Source organism: Anolis sagrei, chromosome 3 (assembly GCF_037176765.1).
Source record: "Anolis sagrei isolate rAnoSag1 chromosome 3, rAnoSag1.mat, whole genome shotgun sequence".
Lineage (NCBI taxonomy): Eukaryota > Metazoa > Chordata > Lepidosauria > Squamata > Dactyloidae > Anolis > Anolis sagrei.
The window spans coordinates 73,176,190-73,192,717 of record NC_090023.1 but is presented as its reverse complement, the minus strand read 5'-3'; the positions used below and the strand labels follow the sequence as shown (position 1 = coordinate 73,192,717).

General features: G+C 38.5%; 1 protein-coding gene across 1 annotated transcript; it reads right to left on the bottom strand.

Annotated features, from left to right (window-relative positions):
* Nucleotides 1-15,138: 15,138 nt before the first annotated feature.
* LOC132770012 (beta-1,3-galactosyltransferase 5-like) lies at nt 15,139-16,320 on the bottom strand. The gene has a single exon (XM_060766904.2). It carries the CDS (start codon nt 16,318-16,320, stop codon nt 15,349-15,351), a length of 972 nt encoding a protein of 323 aa, XP_060622887.2. The 3' UTR covers nt 15,139-15,348.
* Nucleotides 16,321-16,528: the final 208 nt, after the last annotated feature.

Below are 16,528 nucleotides of genomic sequence, written 5' to 3'. Positions count from 1 at the left end.
CAACAGGGAGCTCACGAAGAGTCAGAAGCGACTGAACAAATGAACAACAACAACAATGTAGTGATCCCAGTGGATTCCCAGATTTTAAGTATAGAATTCAGTGGAATTTAACTAATGTGGTAAAGTTCTAACTGAAGTTTAGTTGTGCCTGCAAAGCAAGGTTTGAATCACTAAACTGCAGGCAATATTAAATTGAAATATTAAACCATCTTTTATGTGTTTTGTTTCCTTTTCTGTAGCTAAAAGAAGTAGATCCAGATTTATAGACCAAGCGGGTTTTCCACAAACAAACATTTGTTCTTAGAATACCATTGTTCATACTGAATTTGTCACATCACCTCACCCTTCAGTTTTGCATTTCTTTGGCTGTTCACATACACAGTTAAACCATAGAACAGTTTTTCTCAACTTGTGTTCCTCCTCATCTTTTGGATTTCAGCTACCATAATTCCTAACAGCTGGTAAGGAGACTGGGATTTCTGAGAGCTGAAGTCCAAAACACCTGGAGAAGCAGAGAAACACTGCTGTAAAGGTCTGTCCCTAGGCTCTTCTCTCCATGTATTTGAGAAAATAAACTCGGTCTAGGCATACAAGAGATTACGCTAGGAACTTTATTCTCTCAGGACCTCATCACATTGAGGTCCCTAATGTGGGAGACAGTGGGAGAATTCACTGGGCAGCGTGGCAAATCTGTGGGGCAATGGGAAAACCATCTTGCCATGCCCCTCATTGTCCACATCACCCCCTTTCCCATCACATGGGGGAAAGCATCGTGGCCTGGCTTCCCCCCATGCTGGCCCTGCTCTAAGTAATGAGAACACGGGAAGCCTCCCATTTTATTTATTTATTTATTTATTTATTTATTATTCAAACTTATATGCCGCCACTCCCCTAGGGCTTACAAGAACAGACTAAAATCTAAAACAATTTTTAAAAAAACAGCAATATCAAAGATCAAAAGCCTGTCGAAACAAATATGTTTTACATGCCCTGCGGAACGCTGATAAGTCCCACAAGGCATGGACTTCAGGTGGCAGAGTGTTCCAGAGTAATGGTGCTACTGCTGTTAAGGCTCTGCGTCTGGTTGCTGTTAGACGCAAGGTCTTAAAACTGGGAACTTCCAATAAATCTTGGTCCTCAGAATGAAGGGATCTCTGGGGTTGGTAGGGGGTCTGTCTTAGGCAGGCCTGTAGCCAAGGCGGGGAGGGGGGGGTTCTTAGGAATTCAACCCCCACCCCGCAACCAAATTTTTTCAGGTTTAAAAGCACATTTGGTTTACTCATGAATTTGAACAGGTTAACCAAATCCCCATGCTAAGTCTATGAGAAGCAAAAATTAAACGAGTCACTCCAGAACTGCAAGTACTATCTCAAGCAAATTTTGACAATTTATTCACATGGTCATTACTTAGTTTCAATCTGTTAGCCCTCATCCAGTCCATTACAGCGGCCAAGCACTGGTTCAGGACTTGGACAGCCTCCTTAGTAGTAGGTGGAAAGGAGTAACAGAGTTGGACATCATCTGCATACAGATAATACCGCACCCCGAAACTCCAGATGATCTCTCCCAGCAGCTTCATGTATATGTTGAACAACATAGGGGACAGTACTGAGCACTGCAGAACTCCACAATACAATGGCCACAAGGTCAAGCAGGAGTCCCCTAATAACACCTTCTGGGAGTGACCCTCAAGGAAGGACTGGAGCCACTGCAAAGCAGTACCCCCAAGGTCCATTCCCGCGAGGTGTCCCAGGAGGATACCGTGGTCGACGGTATCGAAGGCCGATGAAATAAGGCCCAGCAGAACCAACAGGGACACACTCCCCCTGTCCAGTTCCCGGTGAAGATCATCCATTAAGGTGACCAAGGCTGTCTCGATACCATGTCCCGGCCTAAAGCCAGACTGCGCTGGATCCAAATAATCAGTGTCTACCAGGAAATCCTATAGTTTCGAGGCCACCACACATTCCAGGACTTTGCCCAAGTAGGGGAGATTGGAAACTGGCTGATAGTTGACAAATTGAGTGGGGTCTAGTGATGTTTTTTTCAACAGCGGTTTTATAACAGCTTGTTTTAAGCTGGCTGGAATGTTGCCTTCCCAAAGGGAGGCATTAACCACCACCTTTGCTCACTCTGCCAAACCCCCTCTGGCTTCCTTTACCAGCCAGGATGGGCAGGGGTCTAGGATGCATGTGGTTGGCCGCGCCTCCCCAAGAATCCGGTTGACATCCTCAAGCTGAACAGATTGAAACGAATCTATCAAAACTGGACAAGCAGGTGCTCGTGTTACATCCTCAGATCCTGCCGTTAATATGGGGTCAAAGCCTGAATGGATCGTAGCGACTTTGACCGCAAAGTACTGCGCAAATGCTTCACAGAGGTCTGCCGGTTCGTCAGGGGACCCATCCTGAAAGGTGAGATTCAACAACCCTCTGACTACTCGAAACAACTCCACCGGACGGTTCTTTGCGGATGCAATATTGGCCGAATAGCAAGAATTTTGGGCGGCTTCTATTGCCGCGCCATAAAAGCGTGAATTATTTCCCAGGAGAAAATATGTCACAATATTTTCATCAGCTATTGTTCTTTCCTTGCCCCATGTATTGCAAACAGCCATTTGTGCTTCCATTTGACCAAGTCACAATGTTATCAGTATTACTAGGAATGGTGCATTCCTCCTGCAATCAATATCATGCAGCTTCAAAAAGTTATCACTGTTTCTCCTGAAACCTGCCATGTCCTTTTGATATAGGTGGCAGATACTGCTGGAATCCCACAGAACTGACTAAATCAGAAGGCCCAGTGCAAAAATAAAGAAGAAGACTTTTATCTTGAAGGCCATCTGAAAAAGATGGAAAAATAAGTATTGATCCCTTTTAACTTCTATGATTGGTATACAGTTGACCCTCTGTCTCCACAAATTCTGCATCCACAGATTCCATCATGCATGGCTCATTTTTTTTTAAAAAATCCAAAAATGCAAGCTTTTATTTTGACATTATATATGTAGTACTATTTTACTATGCCATTGTATATAATGGAAATGTTGGTATCCATGGTACATCAAAGAGTTGGTATCCATGGTGCATCGGACCCCATCTGACTCAGGATTTCATAGGATGCAGTTGTGTTGCTAAATGTAGGATACAGCCCAATAGTGTGAAAGTTTGAGAATATATACAGATATCATAAGCAGGAAGAAACCTCATATTGACATTATGCTTTTTAAATTGTTTTTATTATATATTTATATATGCATATATATAGAAACATACAATCTTCAAAATTCAGCAGTCAAAATACAAGTATTTTTCCCCAATCCCACCACCACCACATACCCCCTCCCCCACCCCAGGAACAGTTTACTACTCTTGTTATACTTATTACAATTGTTCAATCGTGAGGATAGTCTTATTTAACTCCTTATATCATATTGACATTATGTAAATACAATGATTAGATAGAACAGTGGTTCTTAACAAACCACCAGTGGGCCAAGGGGACAGAAATCTGGTCCGTGAGCCGCTTTTTTCACTATTTTTAATTTTTATAATTTTTTTCCACTCCTTTCTCACTGCCTGCCACTTCTTCCCTGTCACTGACTATGGCATATGTTCTGTATGAGAAACTAGAACTGATGTGGTCTATCCAATGCAATTTTCTCAATCAGCACCCCAATCCAAATCTAAAGTTGACCAAAAACTGATTTGCAACCCTTTTGGTACAAATGTTGGAGACTGGTCCCTGATCAAGTAGTCCCTGGTCAAAGTGGTCCCTGGTCGAGTGGTCCCTGATTTTTAAAAAAGTGTTGGGAATCACTGAGCTAGAGGTTCTGGCTAGAGGCACAACTTGGGAATGCATACATTATCTATATTTTGAGAAGAAATGTCTCCTCTGCAGAGAAATTAATAGGGAAAGTTAAAAGGAAAGGGCAGGGTCATGGGGGAAGAAACCACGTCATTTTATTGTATTTCACTTACTAGATTGGTTCTCAATGTGTGGGTCCCCAGATGTTTTGGCCTTCAACTCCCAGAACTCCTAACAGCTGGTAAACTGGCTGGGATTTCTGGGAGTTGTAGGCCAAAACACCTGAAGACCTACAGGTTGAGGACCACTGACTTAATATAATGTGTAAAATTTCAAGATTTTAATGCAGCTGTGACAATATATTTTGTAAAGTAAAAAGTATATATACAAATACAAGCATGCACACATAATATATGGATATTATCTCCATGCCTATTCACAATATCCTGTTTATAGAATTATCAGTCTCACAATACTTGTGGGGCAAAATCGGGTAATGCAAGTGCGTATTAAGGAAAATGGCCAAGGAATTATATCTCAGAACTTGATGAAGTCTGCCAGATCTCCAGAATTGGCAAAAAAATGTTTGTTTGTTTGTTTATTTATTTTGTTGAAAAATATGAGAGACTTTGGGAGTCTTGGGAGGAATCTGAAGATTGCCTTGGGGACCACATCTCGTACTTGCAGCATACTTTACCCATCCTGGTCTAAGCACTAAGAGGCAACCTCAGTATACATTTCAGATAATTCTGTTAAGAAACACCTGACAAAAACTACAGTGAGCAAACCATATCCACAGGGGTTCTGTTTCAGGCCCTGCTGCATATATACAAATAGATGGACAAACATGACCCATATTATTAAATGTTGACAATCTGAGTGCACATGCTTCAGCATACCTATGTTCACATTACCAGCCTTTACTAATATGGGGCACAGAAATCAACAGCCACTGGGAAACAGAGATCTGATCAGGGGTATCCAAATGGACCGCTCTAGTTAAAATATTTCCACTTGGTATCAGGATTTCTTCCCATTCTACACTTTTATTTTCTTGATCCTTTTCTCCCCCATAATTCTTCAATGATCTCGAACTAAAAAAAAAAAGGCCAAAAATCATTTTTAATCCAAGAACTAACTTTTAAATAAATAGTCAGAAAATGTAAAAGCTATTGGCATTTATTTATTTATGTCAGTATGAAGCCAATTCTATAATTAGGTTTATGCTGAAATTCCCAATTAAGCCCATCACTTCATTTAAAAATCAATATAATTGTGCTGCTCTTTTTTGGTAGTAAATTTATGAATTAATTTCTGATTTTAATTACACTTTATCAAATAGAAAAAATAGTCTATATCACCTGGTGCAGTCTCTTGAGCATTGGACCACAATTCTGTAAACAGAGATATAAGCTCCATTCATCAACAGAAACCCAATGGGTGATATTGGTCTTCTCAGCCTCAACAGAAGGGAAAGGCACATTGCCCTCTGAAAAAATCTTGCCAAGAAAACCCCATGATAAGTTCACCTTCAAGTTTCCACAAGTTGGAAATAATTTGAAGGCACACATCAGCATTTGAAGGCACACACATCAATAACTTCTAAGAGCTAGATGTTTAAAAGTAAAGTACAAAAGTTTTCTACTGTTATTATGTCACTCCAACTGATGGTGATTCTCTTTTAGTGTTGTGAGTAATTTTGCAAATCTGGAAGGTTTCAAAATAATTTATTGGACAACTTCAGAATCTTGTGAACTGTTGTTTTGTGAAAGAAAGCTAATAAAATAATTTACTATTAATTTGGTCTGCCAAGGATGATAAAACTTCTAGTACAAAACATCTAGAGAGCCACAGATTTTCCCAACTCTGTCCAAGACTACAACCTGTAAGTAGCCATTTTATAAAACAAATCATATTGAACCCTGAAAGGCAATATTTCTTGCTATTCATTGTACAGTCCCAGAGCCATCAGCTTAACAAGAACTTCATCATAAGTATGAAAGCATAAGAAGAATTTCAAAAAATGTGTTTTTTTAACCAAACAAAGCGATATAATTAGAAGATACACTAGAAGCAGCAGAGAAGCCCAAACATGGGTTGCAAGCTCAACAGATTATGTGGTAAATCAGCAGCATTCAGACAGATGTAGCAGTATAAAAGTTAATGTAGTAGATAATGAGAACTGCAGATAAGAGGATCTGTTCCAGGTGAGTGTAAGCTAAACTAAATAGGCCAGGATAGAGAAATCAACTCACCTGGTTGAAGACAAGCCACAGAGGTTTAATAGCCAAAAAGTACAGCAATTTGCTTCCAAATGTACAAGCATAAGCATGCACAGAAATACAATACGTCTTATACAGTTCTGACAGCTGTATAAGATGTTCTCACAGCAGTTCTGACACCCTCTTGATTGACCAGAAAAGAGACTGGATAGGATCAATATGGGAATTTACTGGGAGGGAAAATGGCAGCCAGGGAAGGAATAATTGGCTGCAGAAACGTCACCTGAAAAAACAAATGGTAAAGATATATTGATGGACTTCTGGTGAGTTCAAAAGTCCAGTTCTGTGCCACACAGCAATAGGAGCTTCGGAAAAGAAATGTGAAGGTCTCCTGAAAGAAATGGAGATAATCTTAAGCAATCAAAGGCTTGGCTGTCGATAAAGAAGTTTGACATACTTTAAACCTCTATTTCTGCAGGCAGCAAACTCTCGACTTCGGGTGAACCATATAGCTAGGCAAACAGGTTATCTGGGCTCACAGGAAAGTCAGCCATCTTGGCATATACATAAACAATTAATTTTCCAGATTGCCTGTCTGGAAAGCAGTCAGAAGCATTTTCTCAACCTTCCTGTTCTCAGAGAAAAATCTCAGCAGGGTTATGGAGTGGTGACCTTCTCTGGGCTACATTTTGCTACATTTTATACATTTTATATAAAAAAAATAGATGCAGTACACAAAAATTTGCAAGAAAAAATAGATACAATTTATTAAAGCGTTAGATATGATAGAGTTCGAGGGTTTGCAGCTGCTATTGGTTTGGTCTTGATCTTCTGGTGCTTTGAATTTGCTCAAGTCCAGAAAGCACCTTTAAAAAGGGGAAAGATTATGTCTAAGCCTTTGGTGTACTAGAAATCTTCCCAGGTTTGGGGGAGGGGGGTATCGTGGGTCGACAACATTAACATATCAGTATTTATTTACATTTCATGTAAATGTTGTGTGGGAGCCTCATCTACACTGCCATATACTCCAGCTTCTTAATCCCAAATATCTGGATACTTAGAATCATAGAATCATAGAATCAAATAGTTGGAAGAGACCTCATGGGCCATCCAGTCCAACCCCCTGCCAAGAAGCAGGAATGTTGCATTCAAATCACCCCTGACAGATGGTCATCCAGCCTCTGTTTAAAAGCTTCCAAAGAAGGAGCCTCCACCACACTCCGGGGCAGAGAGTTCCACTGCTGAATGGCTCTCACAGTCAGGAAGTTCTTCCTCGTGTTCAGATGGAATCTCCTCTCTTGTAGTTTGAAGCCATTGTTCCACGTCCTAGTCTCCAAGGAAGCAGAAAATAAGCTTGCTCCCTCCTCCCTGTGGCTTCCTCTCACATATTTATACATGGCTATCATATCTCCTCTCAGCCTTCTCTTCTTCAGGCTAAACATGCCCAACTCCTTAAGCCGCTCCTCATAGGGCTTGTTCTCCAGACCCTTGATCATTTTAGTCACCCTCCTCTGGACACATTCCAGCTTGTCAATATCTCTATTGAATTGTGGTGCCCAGAATTGGACACAATATTCCAGATGTGGTCTAACCAAAGCGGAATAGAGGGGTAGCATTACTTCCCTAGATCTAGACACTATGCTCCTATTGATGCAGGCCAAAATCCCATTGGCTTTTTTTGCCGCCACATCACATTGTTGGCTCATGTTTAACTTGTTGTCCATGAGGACTCCGAGATCTTTTTCACACGTACTGCTCTCGAGCCAGGCGTCCCCCATTTTGTATCTTTGCATTTCGTTTTTCCTGCCAAAGTGGAGTATTTTGCATTTGTCACTGTTGAACTTCATTTTGTTAGTTTTGGCCCATCTCTCTAGTCTGTCAAGATCGTTTTGAATCCTGCTCCTGTCCTCTGGAGTATTGGCTATCCCTCCCAATTTGGTGTCATCTGCAAACTTGATGATCATGCCTTCTAGCCCTTCATCTAAGTCATTAATTAATTGCATAATGGCTGTCAGGCTTTGAAGCTATGAGGTTATTCAGTGCTAATCAAGGTCACCAATTGCTACATTCTCACTTCCCAAAGAGGATGCCTGACACTGATGTGGGTGAAACGTCAGGGGATAATGGTTCTGGAACATGGCCAGACAGCCCTGGAAGGTGCTACAGTTTAACTGAACTCCGTGGGGCTTATTTCTAAGGCTTTTTTTTTTTAAAAAAAAGGAAATTGTTTTGGCAAAGACCTAGGAAATGGTGACGACAGAACTCTTCCTAACCAGGGTGGGTGTTTTAGCTCCTCCCACAACTTCCCCTCCCACTTTTTCAACTGGGAGCAACGAATGCTATTTCATTAGAAATCTTGCAAAAAAAAGAAAAACCCCGGAGAATTGGGAGAAATCCATTTCCTCACCTCTTCCTGATGCATTGAAAAAGACTGCTGCTCCCTACATTTAAAACACTGAAAAACTACACTTTAACCCAAACTAATGTAGTCAATAACCCCAGTGGATGCCCAGATTTTAAGTGTAGAATTTAGTGGAATTTAAGTAATGTGGTGAAGTCCTAAGAAGAAGAAAAAACAAAGTGCAACATTATCTCTGTGCTTGTAGTATTCATTCATCATAAACATCACATTGAACAGGTTACATCTTTTTCCTTTAAATGCAAAGGAACAAGAAACAGTACTTGATATCGTATTTGAACTATCCCAATGCAACACACGATTTTTAAAGTTCCCACTGGAACAAGAAACTATGTTCAGAACAGAAATATAAACATGTTATCTAAAGAGATGTTAACCCTTCCCTATGCTATTTGGCTAGAGTTTTACAGTAGAATTAAACAAATTCAAGAATCATATAGCTACCAATGACCAGAAGCATAACAGCTATATACTGCCTTTTGGAATACCTGTATTTACATATACATACATAATGAGATACCATGGAGATAGGACCCAAGTGTAAAGACAAAATCCAATTATGTTCCATATACACCTTATAAGCATAGCTTGCAGGTAATTTTATACTCACTAGCTTTAATAATTTTGTGTATGAAACAACGTTTGTCTACACAGAACCATGAAAAAACTCTCAGCTACCCATATGGACAATTTTGGAAGATTTCTGGATAAGGGATGCTCAACCTGTATTGATATCATGACTTCCTTTAAGGATTCTCATAAGCATCTGGTTGGCTACTGTCGTAAACGGGATGCTGGGACTAGACAGACCGTAGAAGTAAACCATTGGATTTTAAAGAAAGTTATCTGGTTACAAAAATACAAATACCTTTTTAAAAGATTGGCTCTTCTGGTACACTTTTATTACTTGTACAAGCTAAAATATTTTAGATTAAATGGCATTTAAGTTCAGCCTAAACTGAACATCATCTTTTTTTAAATAAATTTTTCATTGTGCATTTTTAGTGGTTACAGCAAAAACCAAGAGTGCAAAAAAGGAGAGAAAAAGAAAAATAAAAAGTAAAAATAAAAAAAATAAAAAGGAAGATACTAGCTCTCAGCAATCAGCAGACAGCAATATCATTCAGTCCCACCTCCTCCCCCACGTTTACATAATAATAATACAATAGTATTTAAAAATGAAAAAAAGGGAGAAAGATAAAGAAGAAAAGAAAAGATGCTTGTTTGACTTCCCAAGGTCTTCTAAGAAGTTAAATGAGAAAAAAAAGAGTCTTTGGTTAGCAATTTGCTTTGTTCACACTGGAATTCTCGTCTTCACTTTAGAGAGCTGACCATTGATTTCATAAGTTGGACAAATCTAACATAAATGGAATCTTTCTTGATTTAATGTAGTCTATGAAGCCTGACCAGTCAGTTTTTATCTGAGCATTATTCAGTTTTTGTGACAAATTTTAAAAATGCGGTGAATACAATATATAATACACAGGAAGCAACTTTAATAATTAACGGCCTGGAATCAAATCCTTTCAAGATTACACAGGGGACACGACAGGGTTCCCCCCCTCTCCCCCCTCCTTTTCATTTTAATAATCGAAACTTTGATTAGAGATATAAACAATGATAAAAATTTAAAAGGAATGAAGATACGAAAACAACAATACAAATTACGAGTCTACGCAGACGACGTAGTCTGTATAATCGAAGACCCTCTAAAAACTATCAATGATTGGCTGACTAAAATAGAAACATTCGGGAAACTAGCGGGTTTCAAACTTAATAAACAAAAAACAAAGCTTTTAGTTAAAAATATGGATAAAAAAACAAAAGAACGATTACAAGATATAACAGGAATAAAGATTGAGAGCAAAATTAAATATTTAGGAATAACGATCACACAAAGTAACGCAAAATTATTAAAAAATAATTATGAACAGCTCTGGAACAAAATTCAAAAAAATTTGGAGAAATGGAAATATGAAAATATATCACTACTGGGCCGAATAGCAATATTAAAAATGAATGTACTCCCTAAACTCCTATTTTTATTTCAGACACTAACAATAATCAGAAACGATTACCTATTTAAAAAATGGAACAAGGAAATTACAAAATTCATATGGAAAAACGGTAAACCGAAGGTAAATTTCAATATACTAACAGATGACAGGAAAAGAGGAGGACTGGGCCTCCCAAATTTTAAATTATATTATGAGGCTTGCAATCTGGTTGGCATTAAAGAATGGGTCACCTTAAAAAACAAATCATTATTAACATTAGAAGGGCACGACTTAAGAACTGGATGGCACGGCTATCTCTGGCTTGACAAAAGAAAGGTTGAGAAAAATTTTAGCAACCATTTTATAAGGGCAGCACTTATCAAAACCTGGGAAAAGTACAAATTACAGCTTTTTAACAAAAACCCCCAGTGGATCTCCCCAACTGAAGCCAGGCATAAGAGAGACTTAGGAGAGGCGAATTGGCTAACCTATAAACAATTTTTTTAAAAAATGATGAAGGAAAACTTATACTGAAATCTCACGAGGAAATAAAAACTCTAAATGAAAAATTAACCTGGCTACAATATTTTCAAATCCAACAAGGATTTAAAGAGGACAGCAAAATAGGCTTCAGCCAAGAGGAGGGACTTTGGGAAATAATTTTACAAAAACACAAAAGACTAATTAGAATATTATATCAGCAACTTTTAACCTGGTCCACAGAAGAAGAACAAATTAAAAATTGCCAGGTATTATGGGCAAAAGATATAGAGCACAACATTCTAACGGCACAGTGGGAAGAAATTTGGAACAAGAAACTTAAATATACAGTAGCCAACAACCTCAAAGAAAATTGGTATAAGATGGTGTACCATTGGTACTATACCCCGGACAAATTGGCGAATTTCAACAAAGGGATATCTGATGCTTGTTGGAAATGTAAGGAAGAAAAAGGGACCTTCATACATGCATGGTGGACATGCAAAAGAATCAAAAAATATTGGAAAGAAATCCACTCTATGACACAACAAATACTAAAGGTGCGTTTTTCCTTAAATCCAGAGACTTATCTACTAGGGATATCTGAAGTAAAACTAAACGAAAACCAAGACAAGGTGCTTTTCTTATTAAGCACTGCAGCCAGACTATTGCTCGCAAAATTATGGAAACAGGAAGAAATACGCAGGACTGAAGATTGGTTAATTAAAGTATTTTAAATAGTACAAATGGACTGTTTGTCACATAAACTGAACATCATCTTAACATTCTTCGCCTTCATACTGGATGTTCTAAAAGATACAAATACAGTACTTATTTTCAGCCAGATATTCAACTTGTTCTTTTAACAGTTATCCTTCATAATTTCTTCATTTTAAAGATTTGTGATATATCTGATATTTTCATAGTAATTTCAATGTTCTTAAAGGTAAAGGCTTCCTCTTGACATTAAGCATAGTTGTGTCCGACTCTGGGGGGTGGTTGTTACTGTCTATTAAATAACAAACCCCCTATTTATTTCAACAGGAGAATTAAACACACATTTCTAGAAAGCATTCCTGTACACATGCATTTGAGAATAAGACACTATAAATTTACTGGAATTTACAGAGATTTGTGTAATACAAAAGTACTTTTCCAAAAGTAAGCTGGAAATTTCCGGGTTTAGAGGATGTCAGAGCACGAGGGATGCTGAATGGACGATGTCTGCTTTCAAATAAGCCCTGTTCCACAATGTCCCCAACAAAATGCCTCATCACATAGGACGAATCTAGTGTCCTACAATGCTTTCGGGACACTTCCTCCATGTTGCACGCCAGATGCCATCACAAGATATACGGTGACTACTGATGGGGTACTGTGGAGGAGCCCTTGGTAGCACAGCAAGTTAAACTTCTGAGCTGCTGAACCTGCTGACTGTAAGGTTGGAGGTTCAAATCCAGAGAATGGGGTGAGTTCCCACTGTTAGCCCCAGCTTCTGCCAACCTAGCAGTTAAAAAACCTGCAAATGTGAGTAGATCAATAGGTACCACTCCAAAGGGAACGTGCTCCATGCAGTCATTCTGGTCACATGACCTTGGAGGTGTCTACGGACAATGCTGGCTCTTCAGCTTACAAATGGAGGTGAGCACCACCCCCCAGAGTCAGACACAACTAGACTTAATGTCAGTGGGAAACCTTTACTTTTACCTTTACCATGGAGGAAGTGTCCTGGCTGCAGTGCAGAAAGCTCCCCTTGGCACACGGAAGGCTCCCCTTGTTCCATAGAAAACTACGGAACCAACTGCAGCAGCAATGCTTCCTCACATGGGATAGGGAAGTATCAGCTGCGGGCGAGGTGGGGCTTGGAGCACCGTGATTGCCCCACTGCACCCCTGATTCACCAGACTTTGATTGAATGTGGTTTTGATACTCTATTGCTCCTTCCACACAGCTGTATAAAATCCATATTATTTGCTTTGAACTGGATTATATGGCAGTGTGGACTCAAATAATCCAGTGTCAAAGCAGATAATGTGGATTATCGGTCTTGATATTCTGGATTATATGGTTGTGTGGAAGGACCCTCACACTTGGGAACCTGACCCTATAAAGAGTCTCATTCATATAAATTCTGGAACCACATTCAGCTGATTGCAGATCCAATGCCCTTGGCAGATTTTCACACACCAGGTACAAAGGTCTCCCATACCTCTGGGTGTATGATGTTTTGAAGGTGAGATATCAAAACCTACATATATCCTTATTTAGCTCTCTATGCATTCATATAAATGTCTGAACATGGCTAGTATGATTTTGACAACAGACTAATTATGCACATTTCCTGCCAGTAGCCGTTAACATTGTAGACCAGTTGCTTTGTTCCAGGATGAATATGAGCATCACCTTATTTTTCTCTTGCTGCTACTAACTGCACAGCATCAGAGACTACTATCAATTTTGCTCTGACTTCAGAGCTCCCTTGTAGGAAATCATAGGAATCACAGACTGCGGGAAACTCCATTATTCCTTACACATGCCTTTGAATCAGGTTCTTGGACTATAGCAACAAATATATACTTGAGAGGCAGCTTTGAGTGCAATATTTGTGCAATATATTAGGACTGACTAAAGAAAGTGTGAAAAAACTGGACAAGCTGGTGCGTGAGCCGATACCTGATAAATGGTCATAATGGAATGAAGCTGAAGATGTGCATAGTTACTGGAGTTGGACAGACATTAGAATGAACTTTGATTACCCTTCCAAATCTCTTCTCGGGCTCTGAAAAAGGGGTCAATATACAGAACCTGATCTTCATCTATCCAAATCAAAACCAATTTTACAGACACTTTGACATAAATCCAAGTGTTAGTTCTAACTAGAAAAAATATATAATTAAAGGAACATAAATGTTGACTTATGAAGTTCCCATTAAGTTCCTTATCTGTTTGAATGAACAATTGGATATGTGCCATCATGATTAACTTTCTGCTCCACATTTCACTCAGATATTTGAAAAACAATAGTAAAGTTTTAACCATTGCATCTACCTATAGTCTTGATTCAGAGCAGTTGAAACTGCATCTTAATCAATAGTTATAGATATTTTAAATTATATCTGCCTCTGTAGTTACTGAAAAGTCATTATTAGAACACTGGATGTCATCCTGGAGTTGGCCTTACTACTGACAAGAGAAGTCTTGTAGCCTTGTGCAAAATAATAATAATAATAATAATAATAATAATAATAATAATAATAATACTTTATTTATACCCTGCTCCATCTCCCCCAGGGGGACTCAGGGCGGCTTACATAAGGCCACGCCCATCAATACAATAAACATAGTATTACACAAAAACATAAAATGCAAAAACCAATATAACAGACAACACAGCAATATAAAATCAAAACATCAAAACACAAGGAATTTCACTGGGCAGGGCCAATTCAAGAATAAAAATTTAAAATTATTAAAAACACTGGGAGATGATAGGCAATGTAAAATTGTCATGAAGAGGAAACCGGGGATGAGGGAGGATTTAATTGCACGAACCATTTAAAAAAGCGCTTTTGGTCAGGGAGTGTCCTACATTCAATCATTGAAGGCACATTGGAATAGCAAGGTTTTCAGGTTCCTCCTGAAGATTGCCAGAGTGGGGGCTTGTTTAATCTCTCTGGGGAGTGAGTTCCAGAGCTGGTGGGGGTCACTACAAAGAAGGCCTTATAAAAATTAGTAAACGAAATGTTTAGTTTCTCAACCCAAAACAGCTGTTGTAATGGAACAGATATTTAATATTACAATGTTATGCAATATTATCTATGAGTAAACCCTATTATTATTATTATTATTATTATTATTATTATTATTATTATTCCTACTACTACTACTACTACTACTCCGGGCTGTTTCCAACAATTATAGCAAACATTCAATGCCAAAAAGAAAACAATACAAACAATTCACATCACGGCAAAGCATATTAGACAATATAGAGCCACCTAACTGTAACTTAATAAACAAAATAGTAAAAAAAATCATAAAATACAAATACCCTGATAAAATACACTAATATATATACAAATACCCTGATAAAATACACTAATATATATACAAATACCCTGATAAAATACAGTAATATATATATATATATATATATATATATATATATACATACACACACCAATTACACACAGGAGCTTTATTTCTAAGGAAAAACTGCAAAGAATGCGACTTTTACCACCCACCTCCCTCCAAAAATACTACTGCCAACACCCCTAAACTAAATATGTTTTTAAATTAGTCTCAAGCCAAAGATTCCTGGATTCAAACTTTTCTATTTTCCTGCATGTTTCGAGTACTGTGTTTAGACTGGTATGGTGGTGATGGTCAAGGATAATCACTACTCAATTTGCTTCTGACCCGATTAAAAAAAAAACCAAAAACTACTTTGGCACTTTTCATTCATTGACTTCTCTAATGCATTCCAATAGTTGAGCAACTCACGAGGTTTTACAAAATGACTTGTTACAATTTTCTTAAAGGAGCAGGGTGAAAAGGTGAGCCCTTCTGGGAGGAATGTTTGCTTTGAGTCAAGTTCTTCAGGTTCGATATTGAGTTCAGCAAGGCACAGTCCTATGAAAACATCCTCCAGTTTAACAAAAAGGACATTTTCAGAAATGTTATACACCTGACTGGCAACATCTGTTGAGAAAACATAACCTGTCCCTGAACAAAAAGGAGGATATGTGTTTGCTGGATATTCTTCTTTACTCACATACCACTTGCTGAATATATTCCGTATTGGACGCTCATTCAATTTTATAAAGCCAGTAAAGAATCTAGTACTTCTGTTTTTCTTTAGCAGGAGTTCTGTCAGATAGTAAGTATTCACAAATACATCAGAGTCTGTTTTCATCACAAAGCTGGACTGTGGACAGAATTTATGAAACCATTCAATGCCCATCATGGTCTTTCGTGTTAGGTTGTAGTAGGTATCTGTAAAATCCTTCTGTATAATATCTCCATATTTTAGGCTTTCAGCTGTAATAGCAATTTGATCGTCATGGTTCATAGTAGTTCCCAGAAGAAAATAGGTCACAATACGTTTGTTGTCTATCAGTCTTTCTTTGCCCCATGTCTCACGAATGGCCATCCGGGCTTTGGATTGTGTATGAGATGAGGTTACAAGTATCACCAGGAATGGGGGGTTCCTACTACAATCTGTAAGAGGCAGCTGAAGGAAGTTTCCAGTGTCTCTCTTAAAGAAACCAACCTCACTTTTTCTCTGACAGAATATCCAAATGCCATCAGAAATTAATTTGATAAGAAAACAGAAAACAATGGAGACCAAAGCCATTGTGAAAAAGAGCATCTTCTTAAGTCTTTTGGGAGCCATCTGGAAGACAAAAGATGTAAATGAGACACAGGAAAAATATTGGTCCCTTCATAAGTGTAAAGTAAAAAAAAGTTGGGTTGTTTGCATGGGTTGTTTTGTATTACAATGAAGCACAGAGGGAGCAGGAGACAGCCACCATATCATATGAGTATCAAAGAAGAATTGGTATGTCATTTAACAGATGGTTTGAATAGCAACTAGACTAGGG

What these genes read in the sequence shown, in the direction of transcription:
- LOC132770012 (XM_060766904.2), bottom strand. Translation starts at nt 16,320, where the DNA reads ATGGCTCCCAAAAGACTTAAGAAGATGCTCTTTTTCACAATGGCTTTG.